Genomic DNA, 24,709 nt, shown 5'->3' with positions numbered 1-24,709 from the left:
TTCCCCGTGAGCTGCCCACCCCCAGCGCTACTGACGCAGGAGCTGAGGGGACCCGGTGCCTCCTCCCTGGCCTCAGGCACCATGAAGAGCAGGAGAACCAGAGGCCTTGTGCTGAGATTTTAAGCTAAAACCGCAGACTGTGACTCACCCTTCGGCCCGAATGGTTTCTGGTAAATGGCGAGGGGATTACTTGGTGACTAGTACGAAGAATGACGACGCAATCCAACGCGCCTCGTTTTTTAAAAAGTGTTTATTTTTGCATAGAAGAGCTGGGGTGCAGGCCAGAGGGGTGTGCGAGGGGGTGTGAGTGGACTCACCAGAGACAGAGCGGGGAACAGAACAGGCAGAAGGACCGAAATCCACTACTGAGGGGAGCAGCGGGGAGACAGGAGGTCTGCTGTGCCCTGTGGGTCAGCTCCCTGGCCGGGGATCGAACTCACAGCTGCAGTGGCTGCAGATGGCTTCATGGTGCTGAGACTTAACCCCTGCACCACCAGGGAGGCCCCAAAATTTAGAGCTTCCAGAAACTTGAAATCCTGGTCCAGAAGAGTAAACGTCCCCCAGCAGACTTGCTTTTTTCAGGGTTCTGGGCTCACTGTTGCCCTGAGAAATTGGCTGGTTGGTTGGGTAAATGCAGGTGAGTGGAAGCGACGGGCTGAGGGCTGGCTGGGGTCGGCAGGCTTGTGACGCCCCAGCAGAGAGGATGGCGGGGCATGGACGACGGCTCCTCCAGAGTCCCTGGATGCGGCCTGGGCTCCGCCGGGGCGGCCTCCCTGCCTTCACGCCCGGCTCCCACCTGCGCACCCCTGGCCGCGCCGCCGTGCTCCTGCCGTGGCTCATGGGCACTGCCCAGCTGGCATCCTCCAGAGGAGAGTGCGTGGGGAGCCCACACATTTCCCTCCAGCTGAATTCCGCTCCCAGCTGTGAGCACACACATCCCGAAACCAAAGAAATTGGGGCGAAGCTGTGAGGTAGTCATGAGAAAGAGCGTGGACTATGTGAACGGGGAAGCTCGGCCTTCCGCGACAGTCTCGAATAGAAGCCGCTGTGGCCGCGGTGCCAGCAGACAAGGCTGGCGCCTGGGCAGGCACAACCACAGGAGGACTGTCAGCGTGCAGGCAGGCCCTCGCCCGTGAGACGCGTGAACGTGTGTGTGTGGCGAGAGGCTCAAGGCCGGTGCAGTCAGAGGACACCCCGGCTTGTCCCTAGCTCGCCCCAGGCCCTCCCTCCACCCACACAACTGTCCTCCTCAGAAGGTGCCCGTCGCCAGCGTGACACGTGTGAGCCACACGCAGGCCAGGACTTCCTCTCTGTCCCTCGGGGGAGCCTCCAGAGGGTCTGTCTTCCACTGACTTCACACCACCCAGTGGGGCTCCAGCCTGGGTTCTGGCCTGAGCGTGGGTCCGATGCCCAGCGCAGGGAGCTGGCGCTCTCTGGAGTACCAGGAGGCCCGGGCGCGCCTTAGAGGGGCGTTCTCCCCTCTCCCAAAGAGGCGAATGCGGGTCCCAGCGCCGGCCCCTCAGTGGCCTGCTGTCATTTGTTCATTGTGAGTAATGACGCCTGAACACAGAGGAAAATGGAAGATGACTGTAATTCCCTTCGTAGGTGGGATGACATGGGAGGCCTGTGCAGTAAACGATTGCTCTGTGTTTCTTGTTGCTATCTCCCGGGGGGAATTATCACCAGATGCCTGAGGACGCCCCGATAAAACCAGCCACAGAGAAGCGCAACGCCTCCCTCCATGCAGGGTGCAGATACATGGATCTCAATCCCCTCTCTGTGTCAAAACCAATTAATAATTTAGCAATAAATCTATGGGATTCTAAGAACATCGATGTAGATGTCTCTAAATCATCTGTAATTTGCAACCAGTTAAACCCTTCAACATTCAGGGCCTCCCGGGTGGCGCAGGGGTGAAGTCTCAGCGCTGTGAAGCTGTCACCAGCCACTGCGGCCTGAGTTCCATCCCCGGCCAGGGAGCTTCCCACATGGCGCGGCAGACCTCTCCTGTCTCCCCGCTGCTCCCTCAGCAGTGTGTTTTAGTGGATCCACCTGTTCTGCTCCCCGCTCTGTCTCTGGTGAGTCCTCTCAACCCCACACCTCTGGCCTGTACCCCAGCTCTATGCGCATAAATAAATCTTTAGAAAAAAAAATTGAGGATGGACACCGTGGACCCATTTTCCCAATGGCTTTGTCATTTTCATACTCACTTCCCATTATCTCATGCATTAAAGGCAGCAGCTTTTATACAAGTCCTCGCGTGGATGACGACCCCCCGCCGCATCGTTTATCTGGAAGAAGGGCAAAGTGACCTGGGTGTTGCTGTGTCAGCCTGCTGTCCATCGCGATGGCCACTGCATGCCTATTCGCTCTCCGTGACCATTTCAACCGAAATGAACTAAAATGAACGTCAGTCTCCGGCTGCGCCAGCTCCGGTCCGAGCGGTCAGCAGCCCTCGAAGCGGGTGTGGGGGGCTGCCCGGCACGGGGCGGGGGAGCCAGCACTGGATGAGGGGTCCCCATTCGCGCACCTGGAGATGGAGCTCCAGGGTCCCCTGCACGTCCCCTCTGGTCCTTCCCTGTCCGCGATCTCCCGTTTCCTTTGGAAAGAAGCTGTCCCCGTACTGGTGTCTGCAAAAGCCGAGGGGCAGCCCTGCTGAGAGCGATGCGGGAGTCTCTGCTCTGCAGAGGTACAGGAATGATAAAGATGGGACCGTGAGAAGCTGCTCCAAAGGCACGCAGCCCTCCAGGCGGAAGAGGGGCGGCCGGGGTCCGCGCGTGGACTGGTGACACGCTCGCATTCGCTGGCCGCGTGGTGGTCGTCGGCTTCCCACTTGCTGTGGCTGTGATTCCCTCCTCCTGGCTCGGCCTCTGCCCGGTCTTGGGGCTGCGGCTTTGCGTCCTCCCTCTGCCTGGAGCCTCCGGCGGGAGGCGCCTCCTGCGTCCGTCCACCTGCCGCTGAGGCCGGAGGGCCCTGCGGAGCCTCGGGCTGTGGCTTTCCGGGCTGTGACGGGGAAGCCGAGAACCCAGACGGCGCAGGGCCGCAGGGACGGGAGCTTGAAGGACCCGGTCTTCTCGCGTCACCCGGCGTCCTGCTGGCGTGGTGCTTTCGCATCGCCGAACGTGGCAATGGGGTTCTCTGCCCCTCGCTCCCTGGGTGAGCCCACCATGCTGAATGCAGAGGCCGCCGGGCACAAGGAAAGGACAGACGCGCCCCCAGATGGCGCGGGGCAGCCCCCGAGCGCAGCTGGGAGAGCACAACGGGCCGGCGGCTCTGTGGAGAAGCAGCGGAGGCTCCCGAGGAAGGCAGGACGCCGAGGCCGGGGCTGGGGTTCGGGCCCACGGGTGATGGGTTGAAAGGAATCTGCGGCGCCGCCTTGCTCAGCGATTCACTGCCGAGCTGCGCAGAGATTTACCTTGCGTGTGCTCTGAGGTGGCTGTTTCCTTGACAACAGATGCGACATTCAGGCCAACAGGGGCTGCCCTCTCCAGGCTGCGGCAACGTGCTGCGCGGCGCGGCGCCCGCGGCCTTGCTGGAGAGAGGCTCTCTGCTGCGGAGAGCGGTGTAGCAGTTACTTCAGAAACGCCCGTGCCCTGGGGATGAGAGCAGGTGCCTGTCCTGCCCTGCGAGCCCCTCTGCTTCGGCTCTGCGGCGGGCCCGGGACCCGTGCCCGTCCCTGGCGCCGACACCCCCTCACTGACGTCCAGGCACCAGCCTGTCTCCAGCTGGGCGATGGCAGGAGCGGGGGGTGCATTGGTAACAGACACCCGATTCCTCTCCGGGTGCTTCAATTCCTGGGTTCGGCCGCGCCACGCTAGCTCCGTGCCTGTGTGGTTTTGCTCTTAAAAGGCGATGCTTTTGCTGAAATGCTGTGGCTCTCTGTGCTCCCCGGCTTTGAGGGGTGCTGTGTGATGGAACCCCAGGCGTGTGCTGCTTTGACCACGGGGCCCAGCCCAGGCCCGGCCTGCAGCCTCGCCGCCTCCTCGCCCTGACTCATCTCGCTTCCCTGGTGACTTCCACAGCTCGCTGGCGGCGCCGTCCAGCCCTGATGAGCCCATCTCCAGACCCGACCCCTTGCGGAGGCTGCAGGGGGGAGCCGCGGTGTCGTCACACAGGGGAGACAGGGACATGCCGTCTCCATTCACACTTGTCACGGGAGAGCAATCTTTTGCTTCTCCTGTGTTCAATTTAATTTTGTTGATCTTAAATACATGTAGTGATCGCAATATAAATTACCCTCCCTTATGTGTTTATCACGAGGGTTCAGATTGCCTGGTTAATTTTTTTTTTAAAGATTTATTTACTTATTTATGCAAGCACTGGGCACAGTCAGAAGCACGGGAGGGTGAGAGGATTCACCAGAGCCAGAGCGGGGAGCAGAGCAGGCAGAGAGACTGAAGGACACTGCTGAGGGGAGCAGCGGGCGGCAGGAGAGGTCTGCGCGCCATGTGGGACCCTCCTCCTGTGGCCGGGGAGCAGCCGGGGATCGAACCGTCGCCGCAGAGGCCGCGGGCAGCTTCGCAAACCAGCGCTCCACCGCGGCGCCCCCGGGGAGGCCCTGTCTGGTTAAACTTTAAAATAAGCACATGCTGTCCTGCATTTTGATAGCTGGGAGCACTGGACAGCCCTGAGCAGCCTGGACATCCGTAGGCAGCCTGGGCAGCCCTGGCCAGCATGGGGAGCATTTCTCGGGCCCATGGCTTTGCTCTGTGGATCTGGCCCTGGCGAGGCGCCCCCTTCTCCCCCCCAGCCCTCATCACAGCTTCAGTGCAGAGTCCCCGTCAGTCACTTAGCTGAGCTCTTTGGCTAGTGAGGGACCGAGACTCCCCACAGAACCCAGTAACCATGGTGATCACATGCCCTATTTTAACTTTTTAACAGAAAAGATGAGAGACTCGGGCGCTTCTGTGCCGGGGGCTCCTGCTGGAATCTTGGGAGCCATTCAAGGACCGAAGCTACAGAACCAGGCTTGACCAGAGCATTTCTTTCCCTTTCCTGCAGTAGCTATTCCGCGAGGCTGGTGAGCGAGCACACATGGGCCGTGTGTGAGGCCGGGGAGGGCAGGGAGGCTCATCACTCTCCCACCAGCGGGAGAAACTCCTCCAAGCCACGGCTTTGCTTTTGAAATAAAACCAGGGTGCTGGCCCAAAACAGTGACTGCATATTGGTCATGTATGGTGATGACAGCCAATCTGGGGCCTCCCTGGTGGTGCGGCAGGTTGAGCGCAGCTCTGTGAAGCTGCCCTCGGCCTCTGCAGCGCAGGTTCGATCCCGGCTGGCTGGTGAGGGTCCCACACGGCGCAGCAGGCCTCTCCTTTCACGCCTGCTGCTCCCCTCAGCAGTGTATTTCATCAGTCTGTCTGTTCTGCTCCCCACTCTGGCTCTGGTGTATCCTCTCAACCCCTGCACCTCTGGCCTGTACCCTGGTTCTTGTATATATAAATAAATCTTAAAAAAAACCCCAAAACCGCCAATCTGGAGGGCGGGTGGGCTCCTCGGCTCCATCCCATGTTCCCTGCAGGGCGACCTGGACTGAGATGTGCGGCCCTGGACACACTGTTCAGATATGGGGCCCTCAGAAGGCACAGCCTCCAAAAATCTTCATTTTCCTGCAATCTGGACATCTAATTTGCAGGCATTTCCCCCACAAAGGCTTTGGGGGCGGTGTTGGGGAGGAGGGACTCCCTCAAGTGAGAAGCCCCCGCCCAAGGCCAGAGTCTGGGCTGCTGTGCTGCTCTGCTTGGGGGACGGGCCGTGGGGCACCCAGGGTGCTCTCGCCACACGGCTGCCAGAAGCCCTGCAGGGGAGGGGCGCTCACAAGGGCGCTGCCCCCCCCCCCCCCGGCCTCCCCGCGGGGGGTGTTTTATGAAGCAGGAGAATCAGCGTTTGGCTTCTCTGTGCTTCGCCTGCGTGCTCACTGGGTGATAAGGGGGTGAATCAGTCTGGAGCAGCTCAAGATTCATGAATTGTTGGGGTCACAGACCCCTCAGTGGCAGCAGGCGGTCTGTGGCCTCTTGTTGGTGGGAGGGGCCGGGGCCCGGGACCCTCGGCCTCCAGGTGACGGCACCGGCTCCTCACACGCCTCCGCCACCCCGGCCCTTCCCCGCAGCCGCCCCGCGCCTCGCTCACTCACCTGCGCTCCAGCCGTCCTCAGGGCAGCCGGGCTCGGCCGGGTCCCGCCTGCTCTCTCTCTGAGCACAGCTCTGCCCGGCACTGCCCGCCGCCCTCCTCACCCGCCGCTCTGGGCCCGGACAGCCTTGCGCCCGCGACCCCCGGGAGAAACCACACGCCTCGCAGTGCGGCGAGGCCCCTGCGTCTCCAGGGCCTGCACCTGCTGTCGGAGACTGTTTATGCGGCCCCACTGTGCGCTGGCCTCCAAAGGATGGGGCGTTCCTGCAGGAGAAAGGGGCAGAGCACACCCCGCCCTACCTACCCCCTGCACCCACACCCTGCCCTCGCTCGGCACCCACCTCACCCCTGCGGTCGCACCTGCCCCGAGTCCCCGCTGATGGGAAGTCCCTCGCGCGCTGGCCCCTGCAGCCCCCCGCCCGGCACTGGTGCAGCCGCCCTCACCCCCCACTCCCGCACCCCCCGCGCGCACCCCCCCCCACACACCCCTCACCCCCCCGCGCACACACACCACACACCACACCCGGGCGCTTGTGCAGGGGGGACCGTGAGCACGGGGGCTGCTCACCCTCACCCGGGCGTGTGGCGTCCTGACCAGGCGTCCTCCCTCGCTGGCGAGGCTCCGTGGGTCATGACGCCGGCCAGGACTGACCTTGGGGTCACGCTCAGCGCGGCTGGGCCTGTGAAGCCGTTTCTGAGAAGATCCGTGCCCTGACTGGCAGTCGGCGCAGGCCGGGGGCGGTGCCAGGTGCTGGCGATGGAGGGCCGGGGCCGGGCCGGGCCGAGCGCTCGCGTCGACGCCCGCTCACCAGCCACAGTCCGGCCGAGCCCCGAGGCAGAGCTGCGGGGGCTCAGGAGCCTGAGGAGCCTGAGGATGCCACCGTCACACATCGGGCCTGTTTTACCAGACGAAACCAATTGTATTACTTTAGAAACTGTGTGATCTTTTGCCGCAGTCACGTTGGCCGGTGACACCGGCCATGGTTCCGCTCACGCCTCCTCAGGTGCGTGTGTGACCCGCCGCCAAGGCAGCCCAGGCCCCACACGGCCAGTGCCCCGCCACGCCCCGCTCTGGGAGCCTCAGAGGAAAGCGATCATAGTCAAAGAATGTGGGGTTTTCACCGCTAAGGCTTCTGCTTGTTTCTACGGCTGATGTTGAGGCCAGGACACGGGTCACGTCCAGGTGGGAGTGTTCGCGTCTCGGGACTCTGAAGAGCTCTGCGGGGTGAGCAGAGGCCGCCCGGCCCGATCGCTGATGTTTTGCTGCCATCTTGTGGCCCTTTCCATTCCAGGACAAGCCCACACAGAAACCTGCTTTCTCCCTGTTGGAGACGGCACCGGCAGATGTGACCGGCTCTCAGTTGCCGTGGACGCCCTCCCGCCCAGACTAAGCGGCGTTTGGCTGGGCTGCGTGTTCTGCCTAAGTGGGAGCGCGTCGCGTGGGGTTTGCGCCAGAGCGGCTTCCTTGCGAGGGTTTTCCAAAGGCCCGTCCTCAGGCGCCCTCCGTCTCTCTCACCCTCCCTGGCTTGAGAGCCTGCGAGGTGGCAGTGGCCTCCTGTTTGGGATGTCTTCTCAGCTTCCAGAGACTTCCACCAAGTCCCAGAGGCTTCCAGGCAAGAGCTGGGTGTGCGGCCGTAAGCCAGGCTGACCGTGTCCCCCGCTGTGGCCACGGAGCACCTTCTCTGGAGAGGCGGGGTGTGAGGTAGCAGAAAGTCAGGATGGAGGCCACCAAAGTCCAGACACCGGAAGTGGAGGCAGAACGGTGACGCAGCTGCTGCATCAGCGGAAGACCCGGAGCCCCTTGGGCTGCTGTGGTGAGCGTCAGGCCGCCTGGAAGGCTCCGAGGCGCAGAGCAGAGGTGGGCGTGGAGAGGGGGCCCTTGCGGAGAATCCTGTGCTCACCGTCATCCTCGCCGCGCCCTGGAAGCAACTAGTTTCACACAGACGGCATTTCTCCAGAGAGCGGACCCGCCGGGGAGAACACGCCATCAGCTGGCGCAGTCTCGCCCTGGCGGGGGCAGCCCTCTGGCCCGCGTGGGGCTCTGGGATGTAACTACCGTCTCTGCCTCGCAGGAAACTCGCCATGGGCCGCCAAGGGGGTGATCTGGGGACCCTTTCCTCAGCGGGCGCCCAAGAACCCACTTCTGAAGGCCACAGGTCTCCAAACTGACTCAGGATGCCGGGGCTGGGGCCGCTGAGACTCAGTCCCCCTGATTTCTGCAGGCGCCAAGCGCGGGCAGTTCGGAGAGTCCCCTTCCCGGGACTCGGAATCCAGTTTCATTTGTATTAAGTAGACTTGGCGGCAGTGTTAACTTTGTTGGCGGGATACATTTGAATACAGTAGCACTGCAAGTCAGAGACACTTTAAATGTCATTGACATCTGAATGTTTTACGTGTTTTTACAGTGCACTGTGGTCTTTTTGCTGAGTACAAAGTGTGCAAGATGCACTGGAAGCACAGCCCTGAAAAAAGTGTAACTCTCTCCATTTCAAGTGTGCTAAGTGAGCATCATTTTCTGCACAATGTTTTAATTTTTTTTTTAAAGATTTTTTTATTTATACAAGAACTGGGGTACAGGCCAGAGGCGAGGGAGGGTGAGAGGATTCACCAGAGACACAGCGGGGAGCAGAACAGGCAGACTGATGAAACACACTGCTGAGGGAGCAGCGGGCGGCAGGAGAGGTCTGCGCGCCATGTGGGACCCTCGCCAGTGGCCGGGGATCGATCAGGCACTACAGAAGCTGCAGGCAGCTTCACAGCCCAGCGCTCAACCGCTGCGCCACCAGGGGAGGCCCTAGAGAATGTTCTTTAAAAATCATGTTTTGAGGAGTAAAGTGAGATAGTTTCTGCAGCCAGTGTATTGCCTGTTTTAAATGCAGGACAATGCACCTGCTTTCCAAAGATAAGCCCAGTTAATGCATCATCCACTGGTTACTCAAGTTCACTGAAACTTCAATAGGTCTTTTCTTGCTAGAAACACTTTTTTTTTTTTAAAAAAAAAAAGATTTATTTTTATTTATTTATTTATACAAGCCCCAGGCACAGTCAGAAGCGCGGGAGGGTGAGAGAATTCACCAGAGCCAGAGCGGGGAGCAGAGCAGGCAGAGGGATCGAAGGACACTGCTGAGGGGAGCAGCGGGCGGCAGGAGAGGTCTGCGCGCCATGCGGGACCCGCGCCAGCCGGCCAGGATGGAACTGTAGAGGCTGCGGAGAGCTTCACGGCGCTGTGCTCGCCCCGCTGCGCCACTGGGAAGGCCCTGTTTTCAAATTTTAATTGAATACTTTAAGAACAAGTTTGGGGAAATAAAAGGCAATTAATTTTGATGGAACATCATTTTTGTTTGCAAATTTTCTGTACAGCCATTTAAATCACTCGGTAACTTTTAGTGACTATTTTACAGAACAATGCAGTGAGCTGAGGTTCCAGATCTGAAAAAAATAGCACTTGCTTCTGGCTTAATTCATTCATATTATTCCATAAAACCTCCATTCCACACTTTCTCATCATCGGCTTTTCATCTGGACTACCCAGAGGAGGAGAGTGTCTTTGCTTTTCGTAAGCAGTAGTTTGTCTCTGGTTCAGAAATTGGTACAAGATAAAGTGGTTGGGGCCTCCTGGTGGCACAGGGGTTAAGTCTCAGCACTCTGACGCTATCCCCAGCCACTGTGGCCTGAGTTTGATTCCCAGCCAGGGAGCAACCCACATGGCGCGGCAGACCCCTCCTGTCTCCCTGCTGCTCCCCTCAGCAGTGCATTTCAGTGGATCTTCCTGTTCTGCTCCCCACTCTGTCTCTGGTGAATCCTCTCAGCCCCCGCACCTCTGGCCAGCACCCCAGCTCTTGTATGTGTAAATAAATAAAATAAATCTTAAAAAAAAAAAGACTAGGTGGTTGTCTAGATAACAACCATGCCAAGTGTCCACTATGGGCTCCACTGGGCAGGCTAGAGACAGCACCACCACCCTCGCAAATGCACATCCCTGCAGGGAAACGGACAACCCCTGTGCAGGCCCATCATAATGTGCTGACATTCTGGGGCCGCCACACCTGGCTCTGAGCTCCCTTCTCTCACCCCCTCGAGGTTATGGGTTCTTAGCCCCACAGGCCTGAGGAAACACCCTCTGACCCCCTGGGGCTCTGGTGCCCCTGGGGCTGGTGCACCTGCTGCCAGGGTGGCCTCTCGGGTCTTCCTCACTGGGACACACATTACACACCACGTGGCATGATCCCGGCCTCCTCCTGACGGAAACACCACCTGTCATTGTGGGAAGGTCCACTCTGAACCAGTTTCCTCACACGTTTCATCTCTGAAATTTTACCGAAATACCTGCAAGGGAAGTTCTACTTTTTCTTCTGCGCGGAGGAGGAAACGGAGGCCTACGTTGCTACAAAGTGCTGGCACAGGTAGTGAAACCAGCTTTGACCCCACAGGCCGGGTCTCTCCACCTTCCAGGGGGTCTGGGTGAGGGGGTTCTAAGCCCCAGCCCCTTGGCTGGGCAGAGTCGGGGTGGGCCCCCCAGGTCCCCCTTCCTGGTCCCGAGTGCGCCTGGCGTCCTGGTCCTGGCTCTGTGTCGCCTCCTGGGCCACGGCCAGAGCCCCAAATGCTCATTTCACGCTTGTGACTCACTCTGTTTTTGTTTTGCTCATTATTAATAAAAATAGCTGAGAAAACAAACAGCAGGGCAGCCCACAAGACATAAATGGACGAGTCCACAGGCGCCCCCTTCGCCTGTCCCTGCCGGTTACACACTCCGGGAGCTTCACAAAACCCCCAGAACGCGTCTGACTGGCCTTCAAGATCTGCCAGAAAATCGTCAGGCTGTCTTGCATCTTTTTTTTTTTTAAGATTTATTTATTTATTTATTTGTTTGTTTATTTATTTATTTATTTATACAAGCACTGGGTACAGTCAGAAGCGCGGGAGGGTGAGAGGATTCACCAGAGCCAGAGCGGGGAGCAGAGCAGGCAGAAGGACCGAAGGACACTGCTGAGGGGAGCAGCGGGCGGCAGGAGAGGTCTGCGCGCCATGGGGGACCCTCACCGGCAGCCGGAGATCGAACTGGCGGCGCTGCAGAGGCTGCGGACAGCTTGCAACTCAGCGCTCAACCGCTGCGCCACCGGGGAGGCCCTGTCTTGCATCTTGAGGCTGCTTTTTAGCCCACACCCTTGCTAACTCCTCTGCGAGTTCAGAATAAGGGACCGAGTTTCCGTGCAGTGGGGGCTGTCAGGGACCTGGTCCCGGGACGAGCGTCCACGCCGCTGCTTTGGGCCCGCTAGGCCTGCTTCTCCTCCGGCTTTATGAGATGGTTTGTGTGGTGCTTTTCTCTGTGTGGACACGTCTGTGATACTGGGGCCAAGTTTCCTCCCTGTGCTATTTCAGAGGTTGCTTTCCAGGGAAAGGCAGCAGGAGCGGCATAAGAAGATGGAGAGAGAGGAGCTACGTCTCACACCGAGTGTCCAGTGTCCCCTCACCTGCGCCTGCAGGCGTGAAACACTGGGCAGCAGAGATGACCAGGCCAGCAGGGCGGCCACAGAAAATTCCCGAAAACACCTCTTACTGGGTTGCGAGCTACCCTCCCCGTGCCGTCAGGGGCAGTGAGGACTCAGCGGCTTCCGACGTCCCCCAAGGCCCAGGGCGTTACTTACCCACAAGCACTGCCCGCCGCGCCCAGACAAGGCTCTTGTCGGGTTTCACAGAGCTGTCCTAGGACGGAGGAAGGTGGGGGGTCGGGTCAAACATATATAAAATAAAAAAAATGAAAGAGAAAAAGACAGTCATTGACATTAAAAAAAGAAACGAATTGTTAGCGCCCTGTTGCTGCAGGACGCGGCGTGCTCGGCCTGCTCCCGGCCCGAGTGCCACCGCCCGCCTGGCCCGCCTGTCCCGGGACTGTTCATTGTCTTTTCTGAAGAGCTGAGGAGGCCAGAGCTGGTATTTTTATGGTGTGGAAGTGATTCTGGTAAAAGCAGTTTCCAAATACGCGTGATCAGTGCAGGGAGCGCAGCGGGCTGGCCGGAGGTCCGCAGGGCAGAGCTTTCCACCGGGGCAGGCGGCGCTGTGACCCCGGCAGACTCCGCTGCCCCGGGGGACGCGTCCATCTCCAGGAGTCCCTGGTGAGTGCGGGAGGCGTGAGAAGAGGCAAGAGGGTTAAATCCAGGCCCCTGGGAAGGACAGGCTCTGTCTGGGTGACCCAGAGTTGTGGATAGTGAATTACCATGGTTTTGGCCAAATGGTCGGTGAAAAATAATTCTCTACGACCCAGTTGCCTGTGCTGCTGTGACAGACAAACACAACTACCCCAGCCGTCAGGCTGCAGGCGCTAGTGTGCTTTCTGTGTATCCATAAAGGCGCATTTTGTATAGAGGATTGTTCCTGGTTTTTTCCCCCAAAGTCTAGTTTCCCGAAGCCTAGATATGTCTGTCTGTCTATCTACCTGTCTGTCTATCTGTCTATCTATCATCTATCTATCTATAGATAGATTTATACACACACACACACACACACACACACACACACACTAGTTTCAACCTCTCGGAGGGCACTTGTCAAACTGCAATTGCTCTGCCTGCTGCATACGTTGCTGCATGAACTTCACGAGCAGCTGGTGTGTTTTTAGCGTATGTTAAGTTAGTGTTTCATTATGTTTCACCCCAGGATCCGGAACGCGGCCTTATCTGATGTGCACGCCTGCTGGCGGGGCATCGAGCAACGCCGCCTCTTCAGCCCCGGAGGGGTGCTGCGGTCCGCGAGGCTCCAGCGCTCCCCCCAGAACGGAATGGCTGGGAACCGAGGACTTGGCCGCTGGGGAGCCGGCCTTCCTGCCAGCGGCTGCTGGAAGGGGATCTGATGCTTCCTGTGTCTGCCCAGGGGACTTGTCAGGTTTCCTCTTATCTCCCCGTTTTTTTTTTTTTTTTTTTTTTTGGTTTTTTTTTTGCCTCCTCCAAAATGTCAATATTTTAGATCATTTTCTTTTCACTCACCATCCAGGGAATGAGCGCCTTACTTGGCACTGCAGCTGCAGGGAGCAGGCCAGGGAGCCCCCCACTGCCAGAAGCCTCCTGTTACCTCCGGCTCCTAGCCCCGGGCAAACAGAACCCCAGCCCCGCCTCGCCTCACCCCCAAGCATCTGACCACTCCCAGGGAGTGGCTTGATGACCCCAGCAGGGCTGCTGTGAGGTCACCCTGCGGTGTGGACCCCGCTGCCATGTCCACAGCCACCGCTGCACACGCTCGCCAGCCGCCGTCAAGGGCCACTTTCCAAGGTGTCTGCTTGAAGGATGCCAGACGCCCCTGAATAACCACCTCGCCCCCTTGCAGCTCTGCAGCTGGGGCTGAGGGGTCTCCGCCCGCCCGCCACGTGCCCGTGGGGTGTGGGGTCTGCCGAGTCCCGGGGAGCAGCTCTGTGACTGCCTCATCCCCCAAAGCAGGGACGGGGTCAGACAGGGGCTCTTTGCTGCCTCCTTTTCTCTGCGTGGACCAGCCCTAGACACGAGACCGCCAGCCCCGCTGTACTTCACTTGTCTCCCTCGGTCATTTCAAGGGGGGTTTCTGTGAAGCAGGAATTTGCGAGAACTCCCATTTTGGCTTGTGGGTTTGCATTCCACTTTCTCTTCCTACCGCCGCGGGTATTTCTGGCTCCAGTTTTGCCTGCTGGCGGGTGAGGTGACCGTGTGTCCCGAAGGGCCGTGGAGGAGGAACACAGCAAGAGACTGGGGAGGGGGCTGGGCCAGGACTGGGCTCAGGGTGGGTGGAACAACCGCTTTGTCCCCTTGTGTTTAAAGATTTGACTGGGCCGAGGCATCTAAGCCGGCAGCTTTGAGCTAGTTGGTCTCAGGAGTACCTTGCACTGTAAGAAGTTCCCCAGGGTCCCCAAAGTGCTTTTGCTTGTGTATCATATTTATCCATATTCACCATTTTAGAAATTAAAGCTGAGAAATTGGATAATATTAATTCGTTGAAAATTCTCAAATAAAAAACCAGGACCTCCCCTGTGGCACAGGGGTTAGGTCTCAGCACTGTGAATCTATCACCAGCCACTGCCCTGAGTTCCATGCCCGGCCAGGGAGCTACCCACAGGGCGCAGCAGACCTCTCCTGTCTCCCCGCTGCTCCCCTCAGCAGTGGATTTCAGTAGATCTGCCTGTTCTGCTCCCCACTCTGTCTCTGGTGAATCCGCTCAATCCCCCCAACCTCTGGCCTGCACCCCAGTTCTTCTATGCATAAATAAATAAAAATAAATCTTAAAAAAATTACATGTTAATGTAAATAATATTTTTTCCTGAAAATAAAACAACAGTTCGGTCGGAAAGGTGAGGTTGTTCTGCATTTTTGAATTTGTTGTGCCTGGTCCAGGACAGCTAGGTCTTCACCTCTGCTCCCCAATTCAATCTGTTGCAATCCATATGCTATTTTGGCTGAAATACGTACAGATACATATTTCAAATACATAGCTTGAAAAGGATGTTTTAATAGCCTTAGCGATGTCCCGGGGAGTGATCTCCCTTGAGGTCACACCACAGCAGGCAGGCACAGCTCCTGCAGGGCCCCTCCAGGTGGGTCTGCGGCCAGGGCTCAGCTCTGTGCGCTGGGCCGCGACCTTGAGCTCGCAGTGCACCGCGCTGAGCCTCTACCCAAGCCTGGTTCCCGACAGCACCAACTGCTTGTATGGATCGGTCAGAGCACATGTATCTGCCAAGTGGGAACACACTTCATTAGTCAGCATGGTGAACACGCTCCTGGGAGGTCGCCGAGACCCACCAGAAAGTTCCCTCAGCCTTGCAAACGGGCAGCGCCACAAACGGGCCACGTCGGCCTGAGGGCCCAGCCTCCCACACTGCGGATTTTTGCTGCAATCTACTCACTGGCACTGAATGCTACCAGTCGATTCCGTGAAAGAACAGGAGGCTTACAGTGTTCTGCTTTCAAGACAATACCCACCAGACACACAAGCCTGAGGCCACCGCAGGAGGCTGGCGACGCTCAGAACACGCAGAGCGCAGCTCAGCAGGCTTGCTCGCCCTTCCCCGGCCCTAAGAGGCAGACTCGGGCAGGCCCTTTGGCAAAACCAGCGACCCCGATGCTCCTGAAGAGGTGGTTCTCGCTGTCAGCAGGGGGTGCACAGTGTGCCCCTGGTTGTTCTGCAGACACACCCCACCCCAGGCTCACTCTGGGGTGTCCCACAAGCGGCCCCATGCCGCACCTTTTTTTCAAAAAAAAGATTTATGTATTTATGCACACAAGAGCTGAGGTGCGGGGGGGGGGGTGAGGGGAGTCACCAGAGACAGGGTGGGGACAGAACAGGCGGATCCACTGAAACCCACTGCTGAGGGGAGCAGCGGGGAGACGGGAGAGGTCTGCCATGCCATGTGGGTAGCTCCCTGCCTGGGGATTGACCCCAGGCTGCAGAGGCTGAGGACAGACAGGGCCTGTGGAAGTGATAGTTTAGTGATGTTATAGATGACCAGTTTTCAGGTGAATCTGAACCCTAAAGGAAGCAGCACTATGTTTCTTACTGTACAAAAAAGATTTCTCAGAAGTCAAAAGTTCAATTTCAAAACTCGGTAGAGAAGGAACATGCAAACAGAATCTAGGCTCTTAGCCCCGACTCGTTCACCACGATTCTGAACGCTCGCTGTGACTGACTTCATATGGAAAGTACAAAGAAGAGAAAAAAATGATAGTTTCACTAATTTTTTTAACCTAAAGATTTCATTGAATTCGTTGATCAGGAGGTAACCTGAGAAGCCCGTGATGTTGCATGCGGGCTCTTTCTAACAGCCAGTTACCTCATTCTGGTCTTTATTCAACCGCAGGAAACTCCCATGTTCTCCAGGGCACCTGCTTCCTCCTGTTACCATCATTCTCCACAAACTGTCACTTCTGCCTTTGACTCACTGCGGTGGGTGAATTCTGACTCGACTGCCGATGTGCAGGCGGCAGCGTTAGTGCTCCAGCTCCTCCCCGGCCCCCGACACGGGCGCTTCTCTCACCGCCCCGGACAGCAGAGCTCCCAGATATTCATGGGGGAGAAAACAAGGCCGGGGGCCAGGCGGCTGGCATTTGAAGGTTAGGTTGCTCTTATTCAAAACACTTGCAACCCACAGAGGAGGAGCCATGTCAGAATTTCTTTAAAAGAGAGCTGGAAATACATTAGGAACAGATATTTAGGGGTCTGTAAGTAGCATGTTCTTCTTTGTTAGGAAATCTTGGCACCCTCTCAAAATATATTTGTTTTCGGGTCTCCCTGGTGGCGCAGGGGTTAAGTCTCAGCACTATGAAGCTATCACCAGCCACTGGGGCCTGAGTTTGATCCCCGGCCAGGGAGTGACCCACAGGGAGTGACCCACATGGCGCAGCAGACCTCTCCTGTCTCCCCGCTGCTCCCCTCAGCAGTGCGTTTCAGTGGATCTGCCTGTCCTGCTCCCCACTCTGTCTCTGGGGAGTCCTCTCACCTTCCTGTGCATCTGGCCTGCACCCCAGTTCTTGTATAAATAAATAAATTTTCAAAATAAATATATATATTTTTGTTTTCTACAAGTTTTCAGTAGAATTCAAATTCATTTCTAAAATAACAGAAACAAAGAGGGTAGCTTTTGTGTTAGGTCCTTCTGGGCATTTTTAAGCAAGAAAACATCTTAAGATGAATTTTTCACTTTTAAAAAAGGTAGTTTCCTTTTCATCTCAATTTCACCTCAATTTATTTTATACTTTCTTACCGCATATGAATCTCAGAAATGAATGTTTTACTTACTATTCAGCAGGCATATTTACAGAAGCTAATATCACATTTCCACTGAGAATTCCCTGTTTCTGGCTTCAGGGCAGTGCCGCTACGTGACACCCCAAGGCGATCCGCTTACATTATATTTAGAAACAGCCTCCCACACGGACCCAGGGCCAACAGCTGTAGCTTTTGCAAAAACAACTTTATTTTCTTTTCTTAATACTCACAAACCCTGACTAGACTTTTTGTTTTGTTTTTTAATCACCTTTTTATTTTGAACAAAGCCGATTCTGTTTTGTCTCACTGAGGGGTAGTGAGATCTGCCTTCACACAGGACCAGTGAGGCCTGGAAAGACGGGGGGAGAGTCTTGAACACGCCTCTTGGACACGTCTTTCTGCAGGGCCGGGATGGAGTTGGCGGCGGGAGGCCGTGGTTGCCACGGCCCGGGGGGTCCCTTGCTGGCCCACACGCGCCTGCCGGTCATGGGAGGGCAGCAGCAGCTCCTGTGGGGGTGCCTGGATTTCCTGTCTGTGTTCGCAAAGGTGCTTTGAGATCTGAGCAAGGGAAGTGGCCCAGCTGCTGGCCTCAGCTGGCCAGAGGGCCCAGCTCCATGCAGAGCTGGCCCTGGGGGAGGCACAGGGCCTAGGGTCCCCTCATTCCCAACAGCAGCGGGAGGGGGCCAGCTGGGGACACCCAGACCCTGACAAGGCGCGCCCCGGACACCTCACCTCAGAGGCGACTCCGAGCGATGATTAAGATGCGCTGAGCTCTTAACCCCTCCAGGCAGGTGACGTGAGTGCTTAGCTGGCCGAAGGCGCGCTCTGGTCACTGAATAGACGCTGGCGCTCAGTAGCTCTGAGTCCCGGATCTTAGGGTCGTGGGGAGCACGCCAGATCTTCGCACAGCATAGTAGGCACACATGCACACACACGCACACACACGACACATAGTTTAGGGTTCAGGGAGCCGATCCGAGGTCCGTGTGCTCAACCTTCTGGGAGCAGGCAAGACGGGGCCGTCCCCCGGCGCGGCTGGGCTCCAGACCGAAGGCCTTGCTTGCGAGCGGCGTGGATGCTCCGTGCGGCGGAGCAGGCCCCGGTGCTGGTGTGCACCTTCTCGGCCCCCCGCGCAGGCCCAGGCAGGGCCGGTCAGGCCTTCTCCAGACAAGGACGCTCTGGCTAGTTAGCGGGGACGAAGCCACGCGTTCCAGCCCAGAGCCCAGGAGGCTTCTTCCTGCAACTCCGCTCCCACAGTCCACTGAACACGCAGGGGAGGCCTCTAGTGGTGCGGAGCTGGCTGGGGCAGGGCCTCCGCAGAGGGGTGAAGGCAGAGCAGGCGGGCCAGGATGCATCCATCTGGGATGTGCTTGTTGCTCCTGTCACGCTCTTGCTCCTGTCTGTGACGGGCCGGCCGATTCTGCCCTGCACACCTTTCATCAGGCTGGGGGCCGCCGGTCCTCGGTAAGCCGCGGGGGTGGTAGGGTTGATGTGCCGTGGCAGTGCTTTGTCCAGCTAGGGCGTTGCTGTTCTTGCTGGGGAGCTGGTGACATGACGCAGGCCCGGGGCCTTTACCTGAGCAGCTGTGGTATCTAGAATGCAGGGAAGTCGGCTACCCAGGCGTGGCCTGAGGGGCACAGAGCAGCAAGGTGGGGCCACCCTCCTGGGAAGTGTCAGACAGATTCCAGGACTCACCTGACCTCTGATTCAGAGCCCCAGGAGGGAGCAGCCGGCTGTTAAGTGTACCCCCCTCCCTCCCCTGCCAAAGGAGCTCCAGTTATTAAAGCCTTCCTGTAGGAATTATTATCATCTCTGAAAAACCATGAAGCAAATCACTTTATCGAGACAATAGCAGAAACACTAGATGCAACTGGCACCTGACGATGAAGGTACAGGAGCCTTTGGCCAAAGGAGAAAAATAATCGGCTCGTCAGCCTTCCTCAGGTATTGCCCAAGATGTTTTAGGCTGATTACTGTACAGACTCAGCAAAGACAGAAGGTGAGAGAGCGAAAATATATGATGCTTTATTGTAAAAAATAGACAACCTTTAATTTCCTTGAATAGGAACACTGCTTTGACTCTCCACGACGTGGTATCACAGACGAGAGCCAGGACAGCTGTTGGGGGCGGTGCCCGCCCACAGGGTCACGCCATCCTGGGAGCCCTGGACGTCACCTACGTGCAAAGCACGGCTGGTCCATCTTGGCCCCGTCCTGTAGACACGGGCTCTGTGGTAGCTTTCCCAGCCCTGGAAGACCTCCAGCTATCTGGAACACTTGCTGATCCCAATGGTGCCATTTTAGGGCAGAGTCACACCCCCTCTGCCTGAGCAACCCCAGGTGTAGACTCTGTCCCGGCAGCCCCAGCCTTGGGGTCCCCTTATCTGTACCCCTTATGTGCGACTGTCGTGCTGAACTGAACACTGGCGTGGAGGCCACGTCTCTCTCCACGAAGTAACCATCTCAGAGCTGAGTGAGACAAACACGGCTGCTGTCCTGCAGGCACGGGCATCCGAGGTGCCAGAGAGCTGGGTGGGGAGACCCGGCCGCGGCCCTCACTTCCGACCCGCTCCACAACCAGACCCCACAGCCAGAGCAGACTCTGTGAAAGGGCCTGTCTTAATCCAAGTGGCGGTGTGCGGCTTCTCCCTGGAAGACCTACGCTGGCGCCCAGGTGAGGCGGGGTGAGAACACCGCGGCACGTCCGCCTGGGGGAGGCACCGGCCATGCTGCAGTGAGATTATCAGGAGGTGACGAGAAGGGACGGCCCCCCTCCCCGCCCCTTCAAATCCAACATTCACCAGGTGGAAGTGACCCCGAAGAAGCCGTCCAACACTTTCCACTTTTCTAGCTGAAAAATAACATTCAATACTTGACAACGAGAAAGGCTTATATTGTACCATGAAATTATTTAACATCAGGCTGCGGTTACTAACATGGGGCCCCCAGCTTTGCCCCTCTGTACTGCGGGACGGGGAAGAGGGTGCAGAGTCACTTCTATCCCCACGGGCTGGGAGCTCAGCATCGTTCAGGCAGAGTCTTTGCCTGAAAGGGTCTCTCTGAAAATGTGAAGGAGCCTCAGGAAAATGGACGGAAGCACACGGCGTGGACCTGCACGCAGGCGCCCGGAAGCTGGGTGGGCTCAGCAACAAAACCGGGAGGACTGTTCTTTTCCTGCCACGTTTCATCCCCTTTTGTAAACAGCGCGGGGTGTGCGGGTGCCGCAGTCTGGGGTCCTTCCCGAGAAGCCCCAGAACCAGCCCCGCCGCTGGGACCGTGGCGGCAGACCCAGGCGCAGGTGAACTGGACGTGTGCAGACGACCTGAGCCGCGGCCGAGGCCAGCTCCGCTCAAAACACCCCCTTCTCAGCTCTCTTCGATGACCGTGGTCCCCACCAAGGAGTACAGCTTCCTCTTGACCAGCCGAAAGCCCGGGCTCAGGATCAGAGTCCGCCTGAGGCCCGAGGAGCAGCGGCCGCCGAGGAGCAGGTCCCGCAGGCTGGCCCAGGGGCAGCTGTCCTGCTTGAGCACGAGCGTGAGCTCGAAGGTGGGCACCACGCTGGGGTCGCACGCCACCCTGGCCAGAGGCCTGCACACGTCCGCGGCGTCCAGGTGCACCTGCAGCACGCAGCCGCGCAGGCCGTAGGGCTCGGGGGAGGCCAGCCGCAGCACGTCCCGGGCCACCCTCTGCGTCAGCGCCCGGGGCACCAGCACTCGGGAGCAGCCCAGCCTGGTTCTCTTCGCTTCCGACAGACAGTTCTCCAGCATCCGAGCCAAACCCTGGCAGGCGGGCGCCTCGGACACCGCCTGGCCCAGGCTGGGCTCGGGGGCGACGTGATCCCAGCAGTCACAATCTACAGAGAGGGGAGTTGAAGATGAAAAACCAACCCCCAAATCCAGGAGCAGGAAAAACACAAGACACGGCACCGGGCAGCTCCCGCCACCTGCATCTGCTCTCACCCTGGTTCGGGGGCTGGCTGACCCCACCTGGCTGTTCACCCGCAGCAGAGCGAGTCCCCCGCGCCTGAGCGGTCATCTCTGAAGCTAAGGTGCTGGGAGAGGGCGAGCGGGTAGACCGGCTTTTCCTTCCATGTTCTACGTAAACACACACAGCATTTCAGAGATCATGCATGAAACCCACGTACGGGTCTCCTAGACACCAGTGGTTCTTGCTGCTCTCTCGTCCCGTCCCTTGCTCACAGGGGTTTTCTAATTTTGTTTTACAGAGAACACGCAGCACTTCTGGAACTATTTATTATTTCGGAAGACAGAATGTTCGCTGTTGTTCGTAAGTGATGGGCATAAGACGAACTTGATTATAGTAAATATCTATCAAAGTTGTGTCTTTGCAAGTCTGTCCTGGAAGGGTCTGTAAATCCCAATTTTAGCTTCAACCTTTTAGCTTAAAAACTGCTCAAAGAAAAGGCCCTGGAGGCTCCCGGAGGGTATTTATAACTGGCTGGGCAGTTTTTGTAGCCAAGTCAAGCAGAACAGTCCCAGGAAAACAAAATTAGATTTGCTCAAGGGAAAGAGATAGCTCTGCCTGGTCCCTACCTTCCAGATCATCCTCTCCCTTGGCAGGCGGCCACCCACAGCCTCCCCGGCACAGCCTCCGCCCTCCGGCCTTGCTTTCACTGGCTCCCGGACGTCCCTCTCCACATCACGCACACACTCAGCTCATCCTGTTACACAACTAAACAAACAGGCGCGCTCCAAATTATAAGGCTCCATATTTTGTCAAGGGCTAAGATAGAGAACTTCACAGCCTTGGCCGGAGAATGAGGTCATCAGCCTCCCCCGCTCGAGATGCAGCCAATGGCCTGACGCAGCTTGAGCCCACACAGCTCCTTGGTGGCCCGACCCAGCTCACAGGAACCACAGCTTAAACTCGCAGGCATCACTGCTGTTTTAACGTTGTTTATTTCGGGCATGAAAAACGGGATTGTGGGTTTAGCCTCAAATAGAATATTACTCAGCAATGAACAGGAACATGGACTCACAGAAGCAACAGGGAGGGACCTCCACGTCCTCGGGTTGTGGGAAAGACACGGACACTGCGTGGGTCTCCAGGCAAAGCGCGCCTCCAGCCACAGAGAGCAGCGCCGTGTCTCCCTGGGGCCGGGAGGGGCAGTGTGGTTTCCTGAGGGGCACACTCAGAACCTACTGGAACCTACTGTGGCTTCACAACCAGGGGCGCACCTGGGCAGTCAGTGCCAAGAGCCCGCTGGCGGAGAGCAGCCTCCACAGGGCGCTTGGGGGTCTAACTTTCGTCATGGACAGAAAAAGCTAGAGACTCACCCCCGAGCAGGCCGCCGGCGGGGAAGCCGCCGTCCTGGGCCTCCAGAGCGCGGGCCTGGGCCTTGCTGCTGGCACCGCCGCTGGCCACCATGGTCCTTGCTGGTCACTTGCAGGGCTGGGTCTCGGTGCCTGAAGGGGGCTGGGGAGGAAAGATGTGCACCCCCAGGGGTGCGGCCCCGAGTGAGCGCTCGGTTCCAGGGCGCTGCTATCCCAAGGGAGGGACCAGCCCTGCGACTGCGTTACAGAGTCGGGGCCTTCCTCGAGGGTCCCTCTCCGAACCCACGAACCCACGGTGGGTCCCCTCAAAGCCCGCGCCGGTAGCCACTGGACTTGCAGCGCCCCCCGCCTGCGCGCCCCCCGCCTGCGCGCCCCGGAGCGGAGCGCACCCCAGCCGCCTCCCTGAGCGCATCCGGAGAGCAGCCCCCCAACCCCCGCGGCCCCCCGCCCCCCGCGTGCCCCCGGAGAGCACCCCAGCGCCCCCATCCCGCGCCGCCCATGCCCTCCCCCGCGCGGGCGCCCCGGCCGGCTCACCGCAGGGTCCAGGGGCGCGCAGCTCCCTCCCGCCGCGGCTCCCCGAGGCCGCCCGGCTTTATAGGCCCGGCCCGCCCGGCCGGCGCCGCCCCGCGGTTCACCCGACCCCGCGGCCGCTGGGCAGGGGCGGGGCGGGCGGGGCGGGGCTGCACCTGCCGTCCCGGGGTGCGCCCCGCCCCTCCAGGGCCCGCCGTGGGCCCCGAAGCCGACGCGCCCCTCCTCTCCCCTCCGCGCAGCCTGGGGTCCTCCTGGCCCCTCCAGGCCCGCCCCGCGCCCGGGAGGGGCCGCCCCGGCCTCTGCGGCCTCCTGGGCACCCGGCCCGACCTCCCGCCCGCCCCAGCCGGCCCGCAGCACCTGGAAGGTCTCACGGGGCCGGGACCCCAGCGCGGGGGCTCCCCGAGGCGCTGGCCCGGAGCCCGGAGCGGAGACGGGCTCCGCGAGACTCCGGCCGGCCGGGGCTCCGAGGGGCGCGCCCGCCTCCGGGGACTGGAGCCCAGCGGCTGGGCGCAGCCGGGTCGGGTCCTGGGCAGAGCCGGGGCGGCAGGGCCAGGGTCGCCTCTCCTGGGGCGCGCGCAGCGCCGGCTCGCGGGGGCCCTGGCCCGGCTGCGCAGGAGGAGCCCCACAAGCAGGTGCTCCTGCTGCTCAGGGCCTGGCCCGAGCCTCGAGGGCGCTGCAGGGTGGGCGCAGCCGTCCAGGCCGAAGCCCTCAGGAGAAGAAGGGCAGGGTGCGCTCGTGGCCAGCGCAGGGACAGCCCCAGGAAGGCCTCAGGGGGCCCCTTGGTGGCCCCTCCAGGCAGACCCCGCCTGCGGGCTGGGGGCCGGGCCGGGCAGGCTGGCGGTGGGTGCCGGGGCCGGCGTCCCCTCAGCAGTGGCCAGTGGCAAATAAATGAGCCCCTGGCGGCAGGGAAAGGGCAGCTGGAGTGGCCGGAGGGCTCAGGGCCGGGCCTGGGTCCCCATGCGCAGGTGTCTGGCGCTGCAGTGAGGGGCGGTCTCCTTCCTGCCCCCCAGTTACTGGGGTGAGCAGGAGCGGGAACTTACAGGCGAAACAGACGTCCGGTCGCCCCTCCCGGGGTCGAGGCAGAACCCGGGGCCTCAGTGTCCGGGGGCCAGAGGGCCTCTGCCCCTTCCGGGCGGCTCCGTCACCTCACCCAGCTCCCTAAAGTTTTCAAAGCCCTTTGCGGTTTTGCCGCAATATGAAGGAATTCCAGGCATATCTTCCTTTTTTGCAGAATGGGCCTTGCTCTGAAGAATTTCTGGGCTGAGGGAGGACTGATGTCAGAGCGCCCCGGGGAGCAGGGGGCTTGTCTTCCTGGGTCTACGCTGAGGGGGATCCCAGGCCTTCCGTCAGCACCTGCTTGCCTTTATGCAGGGTCAGCCAGCAGAGCAGAGCTGCGTTTTATTTATTTATTTTGACCTTTTTAATATTTTATTTTATTTTATATATTTTTACATCATTTTTCATGTATGCATTTTCATCTTGGTTATAGTCCCCATACAATTCCCACCCCCCTTATTTTGACCCTAATCCTTCCTCCCCCCTCCCCAGTGTGTCTCTGGTTTATAGTTGCTTGTTGCTTGTTGATTTTTACTTTATTATAATTAGTCTTTTTTCCTGGTCCCTTATGATCCATAGGATCCAGCAATTCCACTCCTAGGTATTTACCCAACGGACACAGAAGCATCCATTCCAAAGAGCACCTGCACCCCTATGTTTATAGCAGCACTATTTACAATAGCTAAGCTTTGGAAACAGCCCAAATGCCCAAAAATAGATGACTGGGTCAAGAAGATGGGGTCCATCTACACCATGGAATATTACTCAGCATTCAAAAAAGATAAACACATGCCATTTGCAGCAACATGGATGGCGCTGGAAGGGATCATGCTCAGCGAAATAAGCCAGAAAGAAAAAGAAAAATACTGGATGGTCTCACTCATAGCAGGAATTCAGAGCTGAATTTTATTTTATTTTTTAAAAGATTTATTTATTGTTTATTTATTTATACAATCACTGGGCACAGTCAGAAGCGCGGG

The 24,709-nt window shown here is 58.6% G+C and overlaps 1 protein-coding gene across 2 annotated transcripts; it reads right to left on the bottom strand.

Annotated features, from left to right (window-relative positions):
• Positions 1-18,856: 18,856 nt before the first annotated feature.
• DDIT4L (DNA damage inducible transcript 4 like) lies at positions 18,857-22,699 on the bottom strand. 2 transcript variants are annotated; one of them, XM_037508265.2, is made up of 3 exons: positions 22,677-22,699; positions 22,146-22,284; positions 18,857-20,701 (listed from the first exon to the last, which is right to left on the bottom strand). In XM_037508265.2, exons 2-3 carry the CDS (start codon positions 22,234-22,236, stop codon positions 20,214-20,216), a joined length of 579 nt encoding a protein of 192 aa, XP_037364162.1. In that variant the 5' UTR covers positions 22,237-22,284; positions 22,677-22,699; the 3' UTR covers positions 18,857-20,213. The 2 variants fall into 2 exon arrangements, with proteins under 2 accessions (XP_037364162.1, XP_037364163.1); XM_037508266.2 differs by lacking the exon at positions 22,677-22,699 and having other exon boundaries at positions 22,146-22,296.
• Positions 22,700-24,709: the final 2,010 nt, after the last annotated feature.

The sequence above is a fragment of the Talpa occidentalis genome, unplaced genomic scaffold (genome assembly GCF_014898055.3).
Source record: "Talpa occidentalis isolate TD23 unplaced genomic scaffold, MPIMG_talOcc4v2.1 talOcc4.13, whole genome shotgun sequence".
In the NCBI taxonomy this organism is placed as follows: Eukaryota; Metazoa; Chordata; class Mammalia; order Eulipotyphla; family Talpidae; genus Talpa; species Talpa occidentalis.
This window is presented reverse-complemented; position numbering and strand designations above follow the sequence as displayed.